This window comes from Tinamus guttatus, unplaced genomic scaffold (genome assembly GCF_059628265.1).
Source record: "Tinamus guttatus ecotype Peru unplaced genomic scaffold, ASM5962826v1 Tinamus_guttatus_pri_ptg000052l, whole genome shotgun sequence".
NCBI classification, from domain to species: domain Eukaryota; kingdom Metazoa; phylum Chordata; class Aves; order Tinamiformes; family Tinamidae; genus Tinamus; species Tinamus guttatus.
The window spans coordinates 7192082-7215323 of NW_028288586.1; the positions used below are offsets into that span (position 1 = coordinate 7192082).

At 45.1% G+C, this 23242-nt stretch overlaps 1 protein-coding gene across 1 annotated transcript; it reads left to right on the forward strand.

The window, feature by feature from the left end:
* The first annotated feature begins 2605 nt into the window (after positions 1–2605).
* On the forward strand, positions 2606–22015 carry NSG1 (neuronal vesicle trafficking associated 1). The gene is made up of 4 exons (XM_010228001.2): positions 2606–2799; positions 6268–6384; positions 16212–16322; positions 20817–22015. The coding sequence occupies exons 1-4, from the start codon at positions 2671–2673 to the stop codon at positions 21015–21017; spliced, it is 558 nt and encodes a 185-aa protein (XP_010226303.1). The 5' UTR covers positions 2606–2670; the 3' UTR covers positions 21018–22015.
* Positions 22016–23242: the final 1227 nt, after the last annotated feature.

Sequence of the window (23242 nt, forward strand, 5' to 3'; positions counted from 1 at the left end):
AATCAATTAAAGAGCTTCTTGGTTTTGAGAAACCATTTATTTCCACTTACAGGTGCAAATTTCTATATAAAATGGGTAATGTTTTCTTCAACCTAACAGAGCCACGTATGATTTATGAAATGTTACTCCAGTAAGACAAGCTTATTTTACACTTTATTTACTCAGAACAGAACACTGATGGGAGAAATAAATGAGACGGACAAGATGATCCATAGTCGGGGGCACGGGTTGCTTTATTGCACAGCTAGGAACAGAATCTGGGCCTCTTGCATCACAGACCATTGACCTCGAAAGAAAAGAGGTGGAAGGCAGTTCGGATTGGACAACTGGAACAAACCACACAAAAAAAGAATCAATAAGTATTGAGAGCTAATGATCAAGTGCTGGCCTCATCTGACAGACACATGGATCAAGACGCTCTGAAAATGCAAGGCTGCAAAAACGCAGCACCGGGGGCTACGTGGATGCTGCTGCCCTTACAGTGCTCGCAGGGAAATTCATTACTTCAGAGTCCTCCTCTATTTGGTCTCTTCTACAAAATCATCAGAACTGCTTGCTCAGTAATTGAGGCACAACAATCAATTTCTACCTTGAAAATGTTTTATTTGTGTTTGGGAGTATTCTGTTCTATATTCCAAGTATGTTACTCCCTTGAGAATATTTCGAAAATAAGCCGTAGCCCCCCCACTCATTCTAATCCTCCAGTATGCTTATTCTGCTGCTGCTCCGGCCAGCAGGTTAACTAATTAAGCTGTACTTCCCAGAACTGTGCTGACAACACTAGCATTATCAATGGGGTTTATGATTAAAAGAAAAAAAAAAAAAAGAAAAATCCATTTGCTTTGTGCCCTCTGAAAAACAGAGGAGAAAAAAAAATCAATTATTTGCCAGGCAGATAAGCAGAAAGCAGAAAAAAAAAGGAAAAAGGTGATTAGTATCTTCTTTTTTTAAAAGATTTTTGGGGAAAAAGTTAATATTATCATTTTAATCTGAGAGATTTCTTTCAATAGCAATAGAATATTATACAGTCCCGAGTATGGATCTTCATTAATTCTACACCCGATTCGCTGCGATCTTCCTACCTTGAATGAAATCATGGCTCCAAGTCAACAGGACTTCTCCAGTGATTGCAATGAAACTCAGGTTACACTTGCGCTTTCAGCACCCATTGAAGAGCTTGTTTAAAAGCCAGAAGAAGGGTATAGGGGCCTAATGTGATTTTAAGTTCTCAAAGCAATGGTCACCTTTTTATTTTGGGGGAAAAACAAGCTTCCTTAGTTAACTTTCCTCTGCCTAGAAAGGCCTGAACTCCCATTAAAGACACATAGTCTTTTTACCAAGGGGCTCGCTACTGAGGTAGTGCTGGTCTCTCCCACGTCTCGTTTCCCAGCTCCCTGCAGACCCCTCATGATCAAGACGCTCTGCTGCATCCCTCGCGGGCACAGCCGCCGCTGCTGCCTGGCTGCAGGGAACGCGCTAGGCAGCGGACCCTCGGAGCGGCGCTGGGAGCATGCACACAAGGAACGGGCTGTAGGAAAGTTGGGGCTCTCAGCAGCTACCAACCCACAGGTGACAACTTTTTGATGAGGGCTCTGCCTACGCTGGCCCTTGAGAGAACACCCAGGCAAGGTGCTTGGTGGGTTGTGCAGGTTGCAGCTGCTGCCACATTGTTGATTAGCCTCAGCCTCCAAGTGCTGTCACCTGGCTCTGCCTGAGGACGGTAAGGTTAAGTAAGGGAAATACCCCAAAATAGAGGTGTGCAGGGCAGCACTGCTGTTTGTGATATACCCCTGCTCCACGCATAGATTCCCACTTTTTATGTGCACTTTTGGGCGTGGACTGGAAAAGCCAATGCTGGTGATGGACCCGCTCCTTGGCTCTGCTGCTCCACAGGGCTTGGGGAGACCCATGGTGGCGCCTCGGGCTTGGGTGAACTCGAAACAAAGGCGGCAGCAGCGCCGCTCTGCAGCACGACCGTGCTGAAACGCTCCTCGCACCTGGTGGGAGGAGAGGGGTCTCTCGGCTACCGCCTCCCCAGGCCTCGTGTGGAGCGTCAGTGAGCGACCACAGGAGACCGCGTCCTCCCTCCCCGCGCCCAACGCGCCACCAGCACCGCTCCCCACGCTGCTGTCCTTTTTCCTCCCTTTCTCCCTCGCTTTCCTCTGTGTAAAGGCGCGTCCACCCTTCCCCTCCCCGCGCGGCCAGCGGGGCAGAAGGCGCCGCGGGGCAGACCCGGCCTAGCGACCCCGGGCCCGGCGCAGCCCCCCGGGCACCGCCCCGCGCGGCCCCGCGCTCGGGGAGGGCCGGGGCGGGGCGAGGCGGCCGCGTCCCCCGCCCCGCCGCCGCCGCCGCCTCCACCTGCCGCCGCAGCGCCGGGAGCGGGAGCGTTGGCGCTGCTGCCGCGGGGCCCTTTGTGCTGCTCGGCCGCTGCCCGCAGGCCCGCGGCGGCTGCGTCACCCGAGGCGCTGCGACACCCCGCGCCCGCCGCCCCCTGCGCCACCGCCGCGGCGGAGCGAGGCCTCGCCGCCCCCTGCGCACGCACCGCGGGTGAGTGGCGGGGAGGCTGCGGGGGGCGGCGGGGCCGCTGCGGCGCTGGTGGCGGGGGGCGCCGCGAGGCTCTGACCCCGCTGCGCTGTGTGCGCCCCTAGGGAGCCCTGCGCTGCCGGCAGGATGGTGAAGCTGGGCAACAATTTCAGCGAGAAGAGCACAAAGCAGCCGCTCCTGGAGGATGGCTTCGACACCATCCCCCTCATCACGCCCCTGGACGTCAACCAGCTCCAGTTCCCACCTCCGGACAAGGTGGGTAGGGCGGCCGGGCAGCGCCGCAGCGCACAAAGGAGCGGCTGCCGGCGGGGAGCCCCGCGGCGCCTCCCGGCGCGGGCGTTTCGCCTCCATCGGGGGAAACGGCGGCCGTTCCGCTGACGAAAACCCCCGCATTGATCTGCATCGAAATTACTCCAGTTATCGGGGAAAAAGCAGGGAAAATGCTAGCAATAAGGGTGTTTAGACCCTGGTGCTGCCAGGAATATGGGGACATAGGTCTCCATGCTGCCTGGCATATCCCTTCTCATTCTGTGTTTCCTCTCAGTATCTGGAAGGTGCTGGATATGCCCTGTGAATTGCATGGATTTTCTCTGTGTCGGAACACCTCCCCTGACGGGAAGGCGCTGCTCCATCTCTCCGTAGGCAGCCCGGCCCCAGCGTGGGCTCCCGTGCCTTGTGTTGTCTCCGTGGGACTCCCGACGTGCCGAAATAGCCAGAGGGGAACAGCCTGCTCTGCTTCTCCTGGCAGGTTATTCAGCCCCAAACCTCCAAATTAGGGATTCAGTTGTCCTTGGCTAGACAGGAACAGTCCGAGGGGCTGCTTACAGTGTGCACACTGCTTTCTTCATTGTATGCTAGGGATTTAACGTAGGAAAATGATGTGGCCGCTGGTAAATATGCCGCTTCCTCTCACAATGATTCAGTAAATGTTACTGTAAGTAGTATGCTACTACATCCAGTAGTAAGATACGTTTCCAGATACTGACTTTTCGGATGTGCAGCTGGCAAAAGACCTGTATGATCATTGGAAAATGAACAACTGAACTGGGGAATGGTCAGTACTAGCTTTTAAATGATTCTCAGAGTGATTTTTGGTTTTGGCTTCATGTCTTCCAAAAGCTCAATTTTATTTTAAGATGAAATGATAGATAAGATGAAATGATAGGTAAAGTTCCTTGTAGCTTAAAATAATCACCTATTCTTATGTTAAGGATAGAGAATTCAGATTTCTGTGTTGCTGTGTAGCATGCTGCTTGTAGGCAGTACAGCTACATTTGTGATCTCCATTTTAATGCCTCTCAACATCATTCTGTTCTCAACGTGATGACCAGTTGGCAGGCATAAATACAGTAAGCCATAGCAGCTGCTCTGGAGCCTTAGGGCCTGTTTTTCACCCTGAGTTACATGGATGTAAATCCCATAACTGAGGACAAAAATCCACCCTGAGGCTTTAGAACAACTTAAGTCTCATGTATTCAGTAACCTGCCAACTGGTGACTGGATGTAGCTGGTTCCTGAGGACCCACAACCAGAGGTATTTGTTGTGCTACTCTGCTGTCACGCAGGTCTCAGTGTGGTCTGAGATTTAGCACAAGTGCCATCCCGTTGCAGAGCCGTGAGGATCTGTGCTGCTTTGATTGCTCCTGTGGCTCTTTGGCTGACAAAGACGCGCTGGGCAGAACTCCTCCCACCTTCACCAGGTTTGCCTCGAACAAAAGCAAGCACACGGCTAGACTTAAAACGCGAGAAAAGGGAGCACCGCCTGGCGTTCCGTCTTTCCCCGCTGTCCGTTTGTGCGTTCGCTTTCCTTTCCCTCTGCAGACATGGAGGGGAAAATAAAAACCCCGACTGGCTTTGTTCTGTGGCTGCCTGATAAGTCACGTTAGTGTTTCTTTGTTGGCTGCTATGGTCGAAAAGGCAGTAGGGCAATGGATGTGAAAAACAGCAAACGTAGTAAGTCAGGATTGACGCACAAATCAAATTCTGAAGTACAAAGACGCTCATGTATAATAAATCGGAGTACATACTTCTCACATCTGTGCTTATTATTCACTGACAAGTATGGCAGAGAAGCCCGGCTTCAAGACTAGTAGAGAGGATGGCACAAAGATGATTTGGATGATTTTGACAGCTTCTAAATTAAGTGGATGAATTGATCTAAATTCATTTTTAGGTATGTTAAACAAAAGAAGACATTACATAACCAAGCAGATAGAACTGTATGTTCAGTTCAGTAGCAACTGAATGTGATGTGAGTTGCCTGATATTATGCAACATAAGGGGGAGGAAGGGAAGCAAAATGTTAAAAACACTCCAAAAATCTTCAGTTTGCTCCTGTGATACTGTTGGGTATACAGAAAGTTATATAATTATTATAACTGTAGCTGAAAATAGATTTAGAAGCTACTTTCCCTGTGTCCTGTACATATCTGTGTAACATTTTAAATGTTTTTAATGTTAAAATTTTTAATTCAACTTTGTGGTACTGAGCTTAGGCACAACTACATACTCAAGATATCATTTCAGGTAAATGAGGAGCGAGAAGGGAAACCAAAAGCTTTGATTTCACTACCTGGCTACCTGTAAGTGTCACAGTCCTAATTTCACAATAACATAATTGCTAGGGGAAAGAGTGACACAATAATATCTGATAGCATAAGGTAACAATAGTACCCAATTCTAACAGTTTGAAAGGAATTGCACATTTATTGTTTAGAGTATAAGGGGAAAAAAAAAAAGTAAATCTAAACAGCACAGTCAGTACAATAAACAGCTTGCTGTTTTGAGAGTGATACTTTGAAAAGGTCATAAAATCTGTATAATACAGAAGTGAGGCAAATAGGCTACGTAGGTGAAAATTTTGTACAGCTAGAATGCTTAGGAGAGCACTAGAGATATGACTAAGGTAATGAATATTTTAGGAATAGAGGTAAGATGCTGAATCTTATGGCTTGGGGCAATAGCTCATAGCAGGAGATGAACTTAACTTGTAAGGGTTTCTGTGCATCTTGCTGCTTATAGCAAATAATCTCAAAGTTATCTGAGACTTTACAGGTACAGTGCAAAGAACTACATTCTATCACATATGGAACAGCAACTAGGTGGGTCATATCTCTTCTTTCAAACTCAAAATGGTGCCATCAAAGAATATTGCTGCTGATGGTAAATTTCTAAGGGCCCTCTTAAATAACCACCTGATCCCATTGGTCTGTGGTTTGAAATCACATTATTAGAATCTCCTGAAGCAAATGGAAGTGAGTATTCTCAAACGATACAAACAGCATGAAGTTGATGTTTCGTGATAAATTTGGACTTGAAATAAATAAATGTCTCTGTGCTATAGCAGCACAGAGGCAGATGAACTAAAAAAAAAAAAACACTCTGAACTTTTGCGAAATACTTCGAGAGAAAATTTGCTGGCGATTGCTTTGAAAACAATAGATAGGAAAAAATAACTGGCAACTTAGAGCTTCCACAGAGCAATTACTCACAGTGGGAAAATGCCTGGTATTGTGCTAGAAGCCCTTGTAGGCAGATAAGAGAAATAAAAGCACTGCTATGCTTTGGGTTGCACGAGGGAAATTGTTTCCTGGGTGAGTTAGTTAATTCTTGAGTAAATATGATGTTGAGTTTTAGGCTTGACAAATTTACCTGAGGATGTTTTAATAAGGTACTGACAGCTTTCTTTGATTTCCTTTTTTCCTTCCATTTTTTTTCTTTAAGGTCGTGGTCAAAACGAAAACAGAATATGAACCTGACCGCAAGAAGGGAAAGTTCCGCACTCCTAAAATAGCTGAATTCACAATCAGCATCACCGAAGGGGTCTCGGAAAGATTTAAGGTAAGCAGTGTTATCTGTAGATGATAATGACTCAGCTGTGCTCACAGAAGTGCTTAAAATCAGTTGCCGATCGTAGTCAAAACTGGCTTTTGCTAACACAATGGCTGTTGTAGGTACAACTGAAAAATAAATGGAAAAAAATCAATGTTAAAATAGTTCAGTACTTAGCAATAAAAAGCAGACTCTTGCAGCATTATTGCTTTTAATTCCTCCCTGGCAGGTCAGTTCATAAGACACCTCTGGCAGTGGGTGGGTTTGGGCACTTTGCTGCCAGGTGTGTATGTGGGCTGTGCACAGTTATGTCTCCCTGCATGGGTGATGCTCCTGTTTGTGTTGAAGGACAAGAACCACACGAGTATCTGTTTTCTTTTTGGGTTATTATTTTTTTACTGTAGCCAAGCCATTCTCATTTAAGCGCTGTCATATTCCATTATGTATTTTTTCACAGTTTAATGTATGACTTGGCAGCTCAGGGATATACACCAGACCTCTCTGCTATCAATTTTCCTGGTCCTGTTGTCCCTTCCAGCTTGGTGACGACTGTTGCTGGAGGCTGGCAGTTCAGCTCGAATCAGTGACTCGGGTCTGCTCCTTGGTGTCCACACTCTCACTCGCTTGAGTAGCCTCAGGGGAAAGCTGGGAGCTTAACTGATGCAAGGCTCGAGCTATCTTTCCTGTTTCTCCCTGGAGAATAGGTTTGAAGCAAAGCAAAGCAGGGAAGGTTGCACTTCTGATCATGTTTTTGTACCTGTTGTCTTAATAAGCAAAGACCATCACTTTCCAGTGCTGTTAACGGGGCATCCTACCCAAGGATGCCAAGGCGTCTTTAAAACAGTAGGCAACCATGCTGTTCAGTGCACAGGTACAACAAAGGTGGAAAGCCTCTCATTTAGCCTGAACAGAAATGCCAAGTTGCAATAAAAATATGTATTCTCATTACATAGCACCTCTGTACATAGCCCCTGTTTGGTGATTCGAATTTTAGGATGCACCTAATGATTCTAACTCTGTAACATGGAGAATAAAACACAGAAATTGTACCTGGCCCATGCTTTTAAAAGCTCTCTAACCCCAAAGTTACATTCGGAAACATATACATAGCTGTACCTGGAATTGTTGCCAGATGTTTTAGTGTGGGGCACCTGGTAGAGTCTTCATCCTTATAATGAAATCTGTAAGTTCTCTGTAAGGTGTGTGGCGAACCTGCTCAAACTGGGTGATAGAAGATGTCGTGAGTGTGACAGGGATTTACTGAGGAAATGAGGCCTAGTTCCAGTTTTTTCTTCATCTGATTTGGAGCAAGGACATCCCATCCCTCAGAAGATTCTTCTGGGAATTCTGACTCTTGCTTTCTCTTTCTCGTCCTGAATCCACGGTTCTGGTCCTTGAGATTAACCCTCTTCCTCTCAGGTGAGGCTTATACCTGTCTACATCTTACCCAAAAATATATCTCAGGCCTTTGGGCTATTTTTCCCCTCTGTGCAAGTTCTGAGCTTGAAAGTACTCTAAAAGGAGCTCTGAAAATTCCTATAACATTGCAGGTAAGAGTGTTTAGTCCGAATATCTGCTAAGGATACAGTCGAGCAGACTATTCTTGGGTATTTGCACTTAACAATAGCAGAAATATAGCGAGTAAGGTACTTTTTAAGATTAAAGTGTAGATGAGGAAGGATTTTTGAGTATCTCAGCTGATCTAAACGTTTTACTTACGAATATACATCTCTTTGTAGATCTGTCTTTGGAAAGTTGAGCAAAGAATAACCAATAAATACCTTGTCATGCTGTTGCATAGTCATTTCCAATTTGTGTGGCTGAGCAGTTAGATGCCAGAGCATTTTGATGTTGCATTTTTATGTATCTTTGGATGGCATACTTAAAATGTCTTTTAGATATTACTTTGTGATGATCGCTCAGGGATTAATCTCATACTACAGGGTTGCTAGGTTCTGCTGCTAGGTAACTGCTGCATCAGAGAGAGGTTTCAGTGAGATCTGGTTGCTCTTGGGAATTACATGATGATTCACACTGTGGCTGTAAGTCTAGGCTTTGAAAGGAGGGCGTGGGGGTTGATCAATTAGGAAAACTGTGGTTCAGTTAATTGAAAACAATAGTTTTGTGCAGCACAATCGGGTCCTAAAAATGTTCCTTAATTTCTATACAATGGTTTTTGAATTAAATTATGCTGCTTGTAACATTTTAAAAAGCAGGCATGATTGTCATATTCACCACTCCCAGTAGTAAATATTTCATGAATAATTGATGCTTTTTCATAAATATGTAGATGAAAAGTACTGATTGTGTGAGGTTTTTCTCCTGGGTCCTTATTAATTGTGAACTATCATGTTAATGGCTGCTGTTGATTCTGAGAGAGCAAAATGATATTTGTTTGAAAATTAAATATTTGCTATAATTATAAAATGCATTATTTAACTGATGGAATATTGACTTTGTCTTGGAAAAAAAATTAGAAGCTGTTTTAATGGCTTTAATATTCTGCATCACCAATGCATAAGCTTGCCACAAGATGTAAAATGAAACGTGGCACTAAGAATAAAAAGTCACTTGTATTTGCTAAAAATTCACAGGTGTATTCTAAGATGTAGTCCTTAAATAAGGACAAAGCTGACAGCATTTGGGGGAGTCGGTAGCACAGATCATCAGAAGCTCAGTTTTCTTGAGAAATTACATTACAGCAAGTGAAGCCACTCCAGCATGTGCCTGTGGCATGTAGATCATTTGGTGTTTAGCAGCTGAGTGAGTAAGAGTATTCTCTATGTTCAGTTCACATTATGACAGTTATAACAACAGAGCTGAGAATGTTTACAAGGGAAAATGCAGTGGTTTTGTGTGTTAAGTTCTGAATTCAAATTAGAATCTGTTTCAAGAATCCCAGAAGGTCAAAATGCGAAGGCTTCCCGATTCTGTGAACCCTTTAGTTTTACAGCAGTAATCACACCAAATATGATGTGAGGTTTTTTTTTCACTGAAGATCATGTGTTTCATTGAGAACTGGTAGCCTCTTTCTTTGGACAGTGTAGGTAATGTGGGGAGCTGGTCCTTCACGTCTGGTAAGCAAATGGTAAGCAATTTTCACAGAGGCAGATTTTCCTCTCGTGTAAATCATCTGCTATAAAGAACAGTACAGCATGGCTGGAACTGTCATTTCAAAAGAGATTTATGAATTGGGTGATAGAAGGAAATTATTGCAGGATAAAATTGATGGTATCAGTTAGCCTGGGCCAAACTTATGGCTCCATTGCTGGACAGCATTTTTACAAACTGCAGTTGGATTTCGTGGTAGGATGTCTGCTCTGGCTCCCACTGTATTGAGCTACAACAGTCTGCTGCACACAAGCACACCAATTTCAGAAACAGTCTGCTGCACCAAGGCACAAAATTTTTATCTTTGGGAAAACCCGAATAAAGAACATTGGGTATTTTGAAAGCAAATACTTCTGCTTCCCAGGAAATTTCAACCAAGCAGAAAGGTTTAAATGGAATGAAATTGTGGTGTACCTTGAAGCCTGTGGTTCCATACAAAGGCACAGCAGTTCTGCAGACTGTGCCCTTGCCTCATCTGCACCCATGGAACTGCAGAGCCAAGGCCTGAAGCTTCGGCGTGCCCAGACCTTGTGGCACGAGCCACATTCTACCAAGTAGCAAGCAGTGACGTAAACGCTTGCATGAAGTTGGGGACAGGGAGACCTTCTTTTAAAATTTTACTTGGTTATTTTAAAAGGTGGGAAAATGTCTGTTTTAACATGTTAACATTAATAAGTGTTCCATTATTGCTCAGTCTTAGGGGCCATCCTTTAAAACATGTTTACCTGTTTTTCTTAGTTTAACTATTATTTAGTAATTACTAAATATATATTTTTTACTTAGTAATTGCTTGGTATTACTGGCTGTCACGTAGTGCTGGGGATGGCAGCCGTCAGTAGTTCTGTTTAAAGTTGTTCACGAGTTTGGCAGGCTTTAGGCTTTGAATCTTTCCTATGTTGCTTAAGCAAGAAAAATAAAAAGTAAGTAACAATTCTTTTATTATAGCCACTATTTTTAAAAGTAAAGGCACTGTGGGACAACTATCTTTACTGCTTTTTTGAATTCCTTTTCTTCTTTAATACTTTATTTTCCTTTTTTTTAAAAAAAGGGGAATGGGTGCCTAACATCAACCCCTCTGGTCTGATTTAAGTGACCTGTGCCATTGCACTGCTTAGAAATCCTTTTCTTGGAGCAGGACCACAGACTGCAGTGACCCAGAAGGTGCTTTGGGTCTCTCCTGGTGTAAGCAGCCTTACACAGCCCTTCCTGAGATGTAGCAACCTCATCTAGCCTCTCTCCTTGCTGGTCCTTTCTGGGGTTGGAATGGGAAGGTAAGGAGGTCCACGCTTCAGGGTGTGAGGTTTCTTGGGCTGCTTCCTCTGTAGCACTGTTACTGCACTGGTAGGTGGTGCAGCGCCACGCAAGGACGTGACGGGGACGCTCTGTGTCCTGACCAGCCTTGTCAAACCACAGAGCTCCTCTCTGGAGGCCCCTGCCTTGGTACCTGCCTCCTGGCAGTACCTCCCTCAGGTTTCATTAAGCAGCTCCTTGCACTGTCATTTATAGGAAGAACTTGGCTCTGGAGCTTTTTCTTGTTTTCAGTTACTGGCCTTATGAGACCATGAGACCTTTTTTTGCTACTGCTCAGTCATCTCTGGGTAACTTCTCAAGTCAGTGAGAGTCAAGTGCTATCTTCCTCTTTGTCATCTGTTAGAGAAGGGCAGTGCTTTGATTTCTTTTGCCTTTTGTTACAGTCTACCCCAAGATTCTTCTCTTCTTTGAGCACAAAGATTTGGTGGGGAATGTTCTGGCAGAGAAGTTGGTCATATAGCCAAATGTGATGATAAGTGATGTTAGAAATGCCTTCCTGAAAGGAGGCACCTACTTGTCCTTTGAGCCCCCAGAAATACCATGTGTTTTCCCATGGTGGTTTAACCCAACTGTTCTGCACACCTGGGACTGCGGCACGAGCGCATCTGGATCACATCCTACATGCGGATAAGTGCACAGCCCTTTATTTTCTTTCATGTTGCCATCTTTTTCAGGATGAATCTTTGTTATTACCTCTTAACCCATATTGTCTCGGGCTCATCTTGCGTGCAGAGTTTTACAGACAGGCTAAGAGCAAACAGGAAAAGGATGATGGAAAAACATAAATGTTCCAGGAGGAGGAGAGCCATTTCCCTGCTCTGTGGCACGGTGCAGTTGGAGACGCAGGATCTCGGTGCAGAGAGGTCGAATCGAGGTCGTGGCCATTTGCAGCGAAGTCAACGTGATGTTCCACAAATTCTAGTCTGTGGGATGTAGCCAGGCTCAATCTATTGTAATTACAGTCTGCCTGCCTAAAATTCTGTAGTTTAAATTGGATAGCAATAATCTTAATTTCCTGTCCTAAATGGTTGTGCAGAGTTACTGTATTTCATCTGAGAGAGCTTTGCCTTTCACTGGTGAGCAAAGCATAAATTGATTGTAAATCATTGCAGATGAAAAGTGCTCTATAAATGCACGTCTTCACTCTTTTTATTTAGCACCAAGTGTGTGCTGGTAGGTTACAGGCAAATCAGAAACAAAGCTTGTGTTCCTGGGAGGCTACATTGAAATAGGTAATGCAGGGGTGAAAAATAGAGGTGAGATGTGACCAAGTGCCAGTGACTGAGCAGTGAAGATGTCTTGTTAGTTCCCTTGCTTGTAGCAACATGAGTGTTCTTGGGTGGATTTTATACTTCTTGAGAGGTGTGTGATGGGGGAAAAAAGGAGACAGAAGCAGGAAGGGATGTGAAGAGAAGTAGGCATAGCTGGTGCAATTGATGAATATTGCTGTGCATTCTCATTTGATTAAAATGGGAGCAAGATAAATGTTAGAAAAGTGAGGAAGGAGGCGCCTGCCGCAGCCAGGCAGAGGAGAGCAGAGCCTGCAGCGTTCTGCAGCTGCAGCAGCGTGTGGTGGGCTGAGCGGGAGGATCTCGTAGCAAACCTCGACGGTCAGGCCTTGTCACCAGCCGTTCACGTGTTAGGATAGTTGTCAGATCCAGTGAGTGTAATTTGTTTGGCTAAATGCTTACAGAGTCTGAAGATAGTCCTTTTTTTTGCCATGGGTACACTTAGTTCATTCATTAGTCAGCTCTCATTTCGATTACTGTAATGGCTTCTGGCTAGACACTGTCCTTCTTCTGCTCTTCACTTACAATCTATTCAAAAATCTGCCACTTGCATAATATCTTGTCATCTCTTCTGTTCACTGAGATCTGCTGCCAGATCTCCTTAAAACTAGCTTTAAAGGATACCTTGAAGATAAAAACAAAACCATACTGTAAGTCCTTGGTTTAAGGAAAGAGTTGATAGTGCTTCCTTGTAGTTAACTTTCCCTTAGCCTGCACAGGGAACGTTTAGCTTGCAATGTTGCTGTGGCAGAAAGCAATAAAATGTGCTGACCAGCTCGGGCGTAGAAGTGAGCCGGGGATCAGAGAGTTGTGCATCATTAGTGGTGGGTATTTGTGAAAGAGAAGAAAAAAATGTTAGAAGGAAGAGGAGGATTTTCAGCTTGTAGGAGAGAAGTGAATTGGATTAATAATGGGATCATCTGGAAATCCACTGCTGGGTTTCCTTCCATCTGTGTCATTTGTATGTGCAGCTCCTTTCCTTGCGCACGGGTTGCTGGTATCCTGAAGGATGGTCAGAGAACAGAGCCCCTGTCCTGTTAGGAAGGAGACAAGGGCTTACTTGATTAGGGATTTGCACATGGAGTGTGATTACAAATTATTGGAGATAACAAGAGGAAAAATTTACATGCTAATACTAAAATTAATAAGATTAGGTAATTCAATAAGTAAGTGAGAGAGAATGATTGTTGCGAGTTAAGAGCTCTCAGGGCTCCTGGCTCTTATCAGTGGCGCTCTGTGTGGTGCTGGAGGAGCCATCTTAGCTGTGACCTGTGAGAGCTCCGAGGACTCGCAGCTCCACAGAGGCAGGTGAAGGTGCAGCGTCTCGGCCAGCGGCGCGGAGGCTGGGCCCGCAGCGTGCCCAGCACCGGGCTCCTTCAGAAAGTCTAACGGCCTTCCAGAACAGCTCCAGAGTCTTAGAGACAGCGATCGCCCAATGATTGTGCACTTACAAATATCACCCCCAAGACTGGTTTCAACTACAAAATAGCTTGTCAGCTTGACAGAGTGCTCACGGCTGGGAAATAGTAAAATTATAAAACTATTCCCTGCCAGTAGGATGGGCGCAGAGCAGGTTTAAGATCCTTTGAAATTTGTGGATGTTTTTCAAAGCATTTTGAAATGTTTACCCCTTTCCATGGAGGAGACGGTCGTGACCGGGACCCAACTGCAGCTCCGCTTGGCGGCAGTGTCCCCCATCGAAGGCCGATTCTCTGTGGGAAGGCGCCTTCTTCGTGGCTCTGCAGAAAAGGCTTGGAGGCCACGGAAGCCATGGCAATGACCCCACTTCCCCGCTCTCTTGCCTCTTCCTTCTTCTCTATCCCTGTTCTGAAGGGAAGAGGGATGACTGCCAGAGCAGACGCTGGAGGATCACGTAGACTTGGAGCCAGCGGGTTGCAGTGCAGGAAGGGAATGACCCAAAACTGCGGCTTGGAGCGAGTTGTGTGTGTGGTGGGAGCAGAGAGGCGCTCAGGCCTCGGCCTGGTCGGGGATGCTGGCAGTATGGAAGGAAACCCCAGTGGTCTCTTGGGCGCACATATGGAAGGAGGAAACCCCCCATGGTCTCTTGGGCACCCATGTGGAGGGAGGAAAGGAGGAAACCACCATGGCCTCTTGGGCACACGGGACATGGCCAAGCTATGGGTGCAGGGCAGGACAAGAGTCCACCCGGGTTAACCCTTGGCTGCCCAAACGAGTAATAAAGTTGGGGGAAGGCTAATCGGATTTGAGAATTGATGTCAGTGTGAGGTTTTCGGAGGGTGATTAAAAATGAGATTTTTTTTTCCTCTTTTAATCCAATGATTGTTCTGGGAAACTGAATATGTTACTATTAACCAGAAAGGCCCTTTGCTTCCTCTCTCATTTAGATTGGCACGGTTACATTAGTATTTACATTTCTTCTGCTAAATTACTTTCCAATCTGTGGTTCTCCTTGCCCTCTTTTCCAGTCCTCTGTTTTTTTTTGCTTATTTTCTGGTGCTATCCTTGTAAAATCCATGTTTTTTGGAGCAGGTTCTGCTCCCCAGGCTGGTGTCCACCAGAAGCTTAGCACATGCTGCTACCTGGCCATGGTGACGTTGGCTTCCCAGCAGGGGTGTCTGTGAAGTTCATCTTGGTCTTTCATTATTAGCCCTAGCCCTGCTGCCAGATGCAGGGTTTGCAGTGCTACAAATCCTGGTAGTTCTGGGGTTTATCATAATGGTAGTGTGAAGGCTCTGGGTTTTTCTGTATGTTTTTGTTTTCCTTGCTTCCTAAAATACCTTTTTTTTCCTTAGAATAACTGACCCTGATATGTTGATTTTTTTTTTAGGCTGTGTATATACTCGGTTCACCCATATTTATTTAAAATATAGATCACATTGTCCTTTAATTTATTAATTTGTTTTATTTTATCTTTAGCTATATTTATGTATTTATTTTTAATGCTGTGAGAGATGCTGGCTTTTTTTCTTATTTGCCAAAAAAAAACCTCAACCACTCCTACTCTGTGGTCTTCTCGTAACCTCTGGGAGCTTCTCATTTGTGTTTGAGTAGAAATTTTTGAAAATTAACAATTCCCATCTAGGACATTCTCCCAAGTAATGATGCTGTTTGCTCAGCTCACACCTTCTGCAAAAAGAAAGAGATCTGATGGGGGAGCTTTGCAGGGTAACGGCTAGGCCCGAAGCCCATGGGCTTTTCCTGGCCAGAGGGAAACACTGGAGGTAATTTTATTTCCTGTATTACTGAAAAGGCTTCCCAGGCTCCAGCTGCTCAGGGTTTAACCCTGGGATGGCTGGCCTGATCCTGAGCTCATCTCAGGTTGAGCTCACGGCACGTCCCAGGCTCGGCTCAAGCAGCGGCGAGCCCCGGGGGCGGCAGGCAGGCCGGCGCGCGGCACCGCGGCCCGTACGGCGCAGGGCGCAGGGCGCAGGCCTCGCTCCCCGGCTGCGCGACAGCTGTGCCCGCGGCTGCAACCCCCTGCGTGGGGCTGGCGGGGAGCTGCTCCTGCGCCGCCACCACGGGGCGGGGAAGCCCCGGTGTAACCGGTGCGCTCTGGAGCACTGGGCGTCCAGGCTTGCGGGCTGTTGGCGTAACCATCCGCACGCACCGGGCGTAACAAACGCTACACCTAACAAGGAGGGACAGACGTTACTTTCTCCTTGCCCTGCCAGTCACCCTTATTATTTGGGTGACACCTGTGTTAATTTATTATCATTTTACTCCATTCTTGGCCAGGCAAGGGGTAAACAAACATGTTTATCCAGTGGCAGCTGACATAAACTTACACTCCCATTTACGTTGCTCACACACACTTGAAGAGCAGCAGACCAAACCCCAGACTACCTCCATGTGTCCTTGTGGCCTCGTGTGTGTGTGGAACAGAAAAGCAATCCGAAAAGCCTCCCTGTGCCGGCCACTGGGCCACTGAGGAGCTGACCTGCCCTTTTCTATGAGAAGAAGGGGGAGGCAGAGGCACTCAGGTGCCTCTCTCTCATCTCCCTCAATAGTTAAATAGCCTTTTTTATCCTTTGCTTGATTTTACTGCAAAGCGAGTTTGCTGTTGAAGGTGGCAGAGGTCAGTTACAAACAGCAATGTAACAAGCAGTGCTTTGCTCACTTGAGTGTGTTCTGTTTTCTTTACAGGTAACCGTGCTGGTTCTTTTTGCCCTTGCATTCCTAACATGTGTTGTATTCCTGGTAGTCTACAAGGTTTACAAGTATGATCACACCTGTCCAGAAGGATTTGTTTTCAAGGTAAATTGCATGCACGTTCTAGAAAAACAGAAGAGTATTTAGTTTTCTGCATAACCTTGATGCTGCATTGCATACAAATTAGTGCTTGTTTCATAGGTCACTGCTTCCTGTTGTGTTTTTCTGCTTAATTTGTCAGGGGGATTGTGGCTATCACACTAGTTTAATAATGTTTACCATTATTTCTGTTAATAGTAAAAAAGTACAGCACCGGTCCCACACCAGTGTCCTTCAGACCAACTTCAGCTGCACCTGTTTGAGCAAAGCCCTTATTTATCGGGCCGTACCCTTGGATGGTCCCTCCAAATTCACACATTGTAAGAAAAAAACATAACGATAAATCTAAAACCTGGAGAAAGGCAATTGGCTGTGGAATATATGTCACAGAAATAGGGAAGTAATCTTTCCATTAAGAGTAGCAGAGTTAAATAAGGGCAGTAAAAAGAACTTCTTGTTCTAGAACAGTGACCTCCAAGCCCTACCACTACAGGCCAAAAATGATGTCAAAAAGGGAAAATATACATTTATTTGGGGAAAAAAAATACTTTGGCTAACTGAAAGGGATGTTTGGACTCACATAATTCTTTCAAGATGATAGTGCTGGCTCTTCAGCTGTGACCTGGGCTGAAAGTCAAAAGGGAAACAGGGGATTTCTCAGTTATAAATTCAGCAAGGTTGGACTTTACTGCAGTTAGGTAAGAAAAGTAGTGTTGATGATGGCACTCTTTCATCTAGATGTTCTTTTAAGCATATCTATTCAGGCAGGTACCTTGCGTAACTTCAGAATGATTCCAGCAGAAGTGGTTGCCTCAGCACTCCTGAAAAACCTGTGCAGAACCTTCTGTGCCTGTCACGTTGGACACACAGACACTTTAACAGAATCCTGTCAAAGCTGTAGTCAGTCACTCTGTACTGGATTAATGTAGCTCCAACCATTTTTAGGTTATTTCCTCCTCTTGGTGCAAGAGGAGGAAAACAAAACGACTGTGGTGGAAACATTTGTCTGCAACTCGGGAGATTCAGCTTTCAGTTCTGCTGGTATTTTCTGTGTCATCTCAGGCAAGCTGCCTCTCTGTGCCCACGTCTCATGGGAGGACAGGTTTTTTCCCAAGCTTTCTCTTGGCTTCGAGCACTCTGGAACACGGGCCGCGTGATCTGCAGCGCATCCTGGCTTGATGAGAATGGCCGGCTAAGAGCTGCCCTCTGCTTCTCCCGTGTCCTTCCCATCACGTCTTCCCTTCCCTGAGTTGCAGCCCGCTGTTTTCTGCGGCCTTCTCCTTCTGGCATCACCAGCATTTGAGGGGAGGACAGTTTCTTAGTTGTGTTTCAGTCGCACTGTTGACAGAATTTGGCTGTTTATCCCTCCTTAGGATCTGGTGCTTCAAACAAGCCAGACAGGACGTCCCATGGCTGATGCTCTGTTCTTAAGGTGCAGCACACACCGAGTGTTGCCTTATGGAGTGTTACTCTCCCAGTGGTGGGTTCTGTGGAGGCAGTTTCCTGTTTGCTCAGAGGTGAAATGCTGGGATTCACAGTGTCTTCAGTCGTTTACATCTGCGAGTACATCTCCAGGATAAGCAAGCTAAAAAGCCTGGAACTACCAGTGCTGACATGAGTTTGTGTTTGCTGTGCATGCCTGTTTCTGTGAGCGTGTGTGTGTGTCGTGACACAGCTTGGCACAGATGGTCCAAGAGAGCCTGAGGAGAGGCTGGTGCCCTCCCATCATCATTGGGTTGACTCTCTGGATGACCCTCGTGCTTCACGGGCCTGCAGCAGCTGCCCTGGCCCGGGTGTCCCTGGGCTTGGATGCTCAGGGGAGCTGGTGCCATGGAAAGCTCAGGCGTATGCAGAGCTTTATGTCCGAGAATCAAACCCGCTCCTCCCCGCGCTGACGCTCTCGATACGTGGAGCTGTCCCAGGGGTTTCACTGTTTTCAGCCGTTCTGCTGTCCTGCACAGCCAGGCCTTTAAAGTCTGCTAAAAAGGTGCTTGTTTTCCTTTGTTCAAAAATCTTAAAATGGCTTTAAATCTCACTTGTGCTAATTTGTGCTTGCTGAAGCTTGGTGAGACAGCCCTAGTACTGCTGTCCTGATAAACGAATTCTGCTCTTCCTTTGCTGTTGTGTGCAGCCCTCCTCTGCAGCACTCGTCACTGCTGGGGCTCAGCTGCCAACACCTGAAGCTGCTCATACCCTGCAGAAACTTCTCCAGGGCCTCAGTGTGCTCTGTGCTGTGTCTGTGACTCTTTATGTGGCCAAGGCATCTGCCTTCTGCAAACTCATAATCAGCAAAGCAATTTCAGTGCATTAAAGGCAACAGAGTCATCTATTACGTTTGAAATTATTGACTTGGCAAAGTTAATAAAACAGATATTATTTTAAAGTGAAACACTGATATTGCTGAGGTCTTCGTATCAAGAGGACTAAAGTAGCCATCTAAATAACAGTCCAGTATAGACTGGCAACCAGGATTTTATCAGGCATTAAAGGCCTTAACTTGTAACTAGTGTTTTTAAGTAGAAGGGCTGGGAAAGAAAGGGCACTGCAGGGTCACTCTCTAGCATCCACCTTCTCCTGCTGCCATTCCTTCTCTGCCTACTTCTCCAGTAGTTTTGGGTGCCATGAAAACAAACTAAAAGGGTAGAGAGAAACAATCTGCAGAAGCTGGGAGCCGGGGAGCCACAAGGGAGGTTTTTCCATCCTCTCTGAGTTCATCCTCTCAGAAACATGGACTCGGGGGAGCAGAAATACAGCAAAGACGACAACTCTGGAACACGTTTCTTAGGCCCTTCTGTGGTTACAACAAAGTAACGTTACAGTAGTTTTTGCCTGTGGCAGAGCAAAGGGCTTCTGTTACAACTACAGTGTCTGTGGGTTTTTTGGGCTGGCAGGAATCTTGGCTTGTCTTCAACACTGATGATTTTATCCCATTGGCTTCAATTTCCCTGGTAGGTTTAATGAGTTCAATGGATTTTGCTCCTTCCCCGTTTTAAATGGGGGAAGGAGCCGCGCTCTGAGGCAAGGATTGTCCTGGCTGCTGCATGGCAGGAGCAAGGGCCACCACTGGTGCCAGTTAAACTGAGCCTCGTTGAACCTGGTCACGCGGAACGCGCGCCTGGCGTCTTGGGTTTTCTGGTGTCTACTGTTCGAAACGCTTGTTACTGAAACAGTTGTTACTGATGCTAGTTTAGTTATATATTTTTTTTCAGACTAAGACAAGGTTCGATCCTAAGCTAAATGTGGACATGTTTGAAATCTGATGAGTATCTGATTATTAAGTACATTCTTGAATGTACTTTTGTGCTCAGAAGTTTCCAGCAGAAAGTTTTGCTTGCTGAATGCTGAGAGCAGTAACTGCGACACTGCTCTGTGCCGTAACGCCGCGCGTTGCAGAGGGGCCCTTGCAGTGCTGGGAGTAGGAAGCTCCGGCAGGTTCTTCTCTTTCCAGCTGCTGCATGAAGGTTCCACAGGATTGACCGCTGCTGCTCTGAATGTTGCCGCTCCTCCCAGCTTGGCTGGGAGAAGGGCCTTTCTCCCACCCCAAACGCCGGCCCTGGGTGCGAGGCCAGGCGGCCCGGCCGGCACTGGGTGGATCCTAGGCAGAGGCCCGAGCAAACCTGGCACACGGGCAGGATCGTTCTCCTTCGGTGCAAACAGCTGCTTGAGGGCTCTCGCATCATCATCATCAGCCTTTCTAAAAGCTGCCCACAGACCAATGCATCGCTCATGCACATTCACTTTTTTTTAACAGACAGTGAAGTTACAATCTGACTTGGTATTTAACCATCTAAATCAGGTGGTTGATTTTCAGGAGCTTGGAGCACCAGCAGTTCCTATATAGTACTCTCAAACGTCTGAGAAATTACATAATATAGTCCCATTTCAGGATGGGTTTTAAAAGCCTGCTCTTGTCTGAGAAAGGAGGAGCCAGGTATTTTGTATGAATGCTGTGCACATGAGCTGGGTCACCCGTGACATTTTCACCTTGCTATAAACCTGTCCCTGCCTTGCTACCAAGATACTGGTATTAATTTTCACCACGCTATAAACCTGTCCCTGCCTTGCTACCAAGATACTGGTATTAATTTTCACCACGCTGACCAAAACCAGTGAAAGTGCCCAAAGTGCTAATCTAATGATAGAAATGGGGTGAGTGTAAGCTCAAACAGCTGGAGCCGTGCAGCTGGGGTGAGGAGGGAGGGACAAGGAGGAGGAAGCACCAACACAGGGCTGCAAGTGGGTGCAGACTTGGTATTTGTGAAAAGAAGTGTGGGCGTGCGTGTTGGTACGTTGTTGTTCTGGAAGAGAGGCCCAGGTGGCTGCTCCCGGCACGCGGGTGAGGTCTGAGCAGAGGGAAGGAGGGTTTGACCACGGCGGAATTACTGGGTGTCGCATCTTAACCACGCACAAAGGGGAGGGAGCTCAGACCAACAGGGGAAAAAAAAAATCACTCTCCAGACACTGTGTCTCACTAATCTACACGATGATTTTTCCTTCCAGAATAATCAGTGCATTCCAGCTGGATTGGAAAACTACTACTCCGAGCAAGACTCCAGCGCCCGAGGGAAATTTTACACGGTCATAAACCACTACAACCTGGCCAAGCAAACCATCACGCGCTCCGTGTCGCCCTGGATGACGGTGCTGTCGGAAGAGAAACTCTCGGAACAGGAGACTGAGGCTGCTGAGAAAGCAGCTTAGCTCAGATAAGCTCATTATTACCAGAATGTCATTTGAAGGTAACTAAGGGACTTTAAGGAACTTTTCATTGATTATAATTACGGATAATTTAGAGGTTACTCATGTTTATGGTGCAATTGCTTCTGTTTGCTGATACTGCTTTGCAAAAAAAAAAGAGCAACCAAACAAAAATTTGCTGCAGACCATTCATGGGCATAAAGCAAGGTGCATATCAGCATCGCTTTAGAGCTTTGACACCATTTTCAATGTTTAAGAAATCCAATGTTATATATGGTCTTGTAACTTATTGGATGCTGACAGATTTCTTCATGGGATTTTGCAGGGCTTGAAATTTAGATAAATCATGTGTTCTGTTGTCTGAACTGGCACTTACTTTATTTATTCTTTTTCTTATTGTTAGTCATTTTGCAAACTGAAACATCACAGCCATAACTAGAGTGATCTCTTGTTTAGCTAAGAGCTGTGTCTTTATTTGATTTCTGCTCAAACAAGAATGGTAAATCAGCATTGATAGCAAGAGCATAATATAATGATTGGTATGGAGAAAGGAAAGATATGTGAGGTAGCTTTTTTCTTACATTTCTTTACTGTTGTTGATTTGTAAGTGATAATGAAGTTCTCTGCAACACGGCATGCTCAATGTTTTATTATTGCTGTCAACAGGATTTAACTGCATTTTCCACTGTGGCTTTAGCGTCTTGGTAAGGATGTGCACAGAAACATGAACTAGATAAGACACTATGGAAAAACACAGGCATTTTTAGTAATGGATGTTGAGGCTAGTGTAAAAAAAATCATTAAGTTATTAAGGATGTTCTCATGAGAAATGACATGTTTTAATCATATTAAGAGGCAGAAAGCCTATTCACAGTAGATGTAGTCCACTATGTAATTTGTTGGATATGACAGATGGAGTAATGTCTAAATTTGCTCTTACTACATTAACATTTTCCCTTTTATCTATTATGACTATCTTTGAGTTATATGTATGGTTTGCAGTTTGCTACTTTTAAAAACACAGAGCATCACAGTGAAACAGTAGCATCTAGATACCACAGCTCGCTGGGTTGAGGCTACATGTGAAAAGTGAGTGAAGAAGTAAAGAAGTGTAACTGTCCACGTAGGGCTTGGGAGGGGAGAGGATGTAGATGGGCATAGTCTTGTGGATCCACGTTGAAGCTCCATTGTAATGACAAATTTCTCATCTCTTCTTAGTATGAAACCATGTTTTCATTTTTATTATAAATCTCAAATACATATATTACAACAGAAATCATCCCATTAATGTTTAAGTTGAAATGAGCGCCTGAAACACTTCAGGTAATCAGCTCCCTTCTCTGTTTTTGTTCTTATTACTTGAATGGGCTGGGTGTGGTGGACATGTCAAAAGTTCCATTGGTTTATGTAGAAACTATTCAAAAATGAAAGGAAAACCCAAGACTCTGGGTTCTTTCGCAGCATAGAGAATAGAAAAACATGGTCACGTTTCCACTTTTATTCTTCTCCAGTAGACTTGTGCTGTTAACAACTTTTCTTACCAATACAAATAAAAATAACCATTATTCTTTAATTCTCTAGGTTCGATATGAAATGTGCATTACACAGTAATATTGGTAAAAGGCTTTTATTATGTCATTTTAAGTGGAATGCATAAAAAGCAATAAATTATGTGCCAAATTGTTCTTTGCATTTAAAATTTCGAGGTTATGTTAAAAATGTTCAAAACACCCTGTTTGCATTTTCTAGTAGGCAAATACATTCTTGAATGTAATTAATTCACATGTAACTTTTGACATTTTCACTCTGTACAGAATAAAGAATAAGGATGATACTGCTTGTGGCATATCATATAATGATACATTTCTGAAGAGAGCCAAACAAATGGTTCATATCAACATATTTACAGAGGCCATTTGGATTTTACAAGGTAGAAAGATTATCATACATAGAAGCAATTCATAATGTATCTCCTCTCAAACTTAAGGCAATAAAAACAACTTTATATAACAAAGTAATTCAAATTAATACAGATGAGAGACAATCAGACAACTTTTCTCTCATTATAGCAGTAAACGTTACAAAGCGTAAAGCTTTACTATCTAGTGAGACATCTCGCCGCTTCCCAGGCTTGAAGGGAGCAGCAGCTTCTCCTCTGCCTCCCACAGGCAGCAGCTTCATTCTTATCTACAGCTGGCTTGAGCTTTTTGGCATTGAACATGTTACTC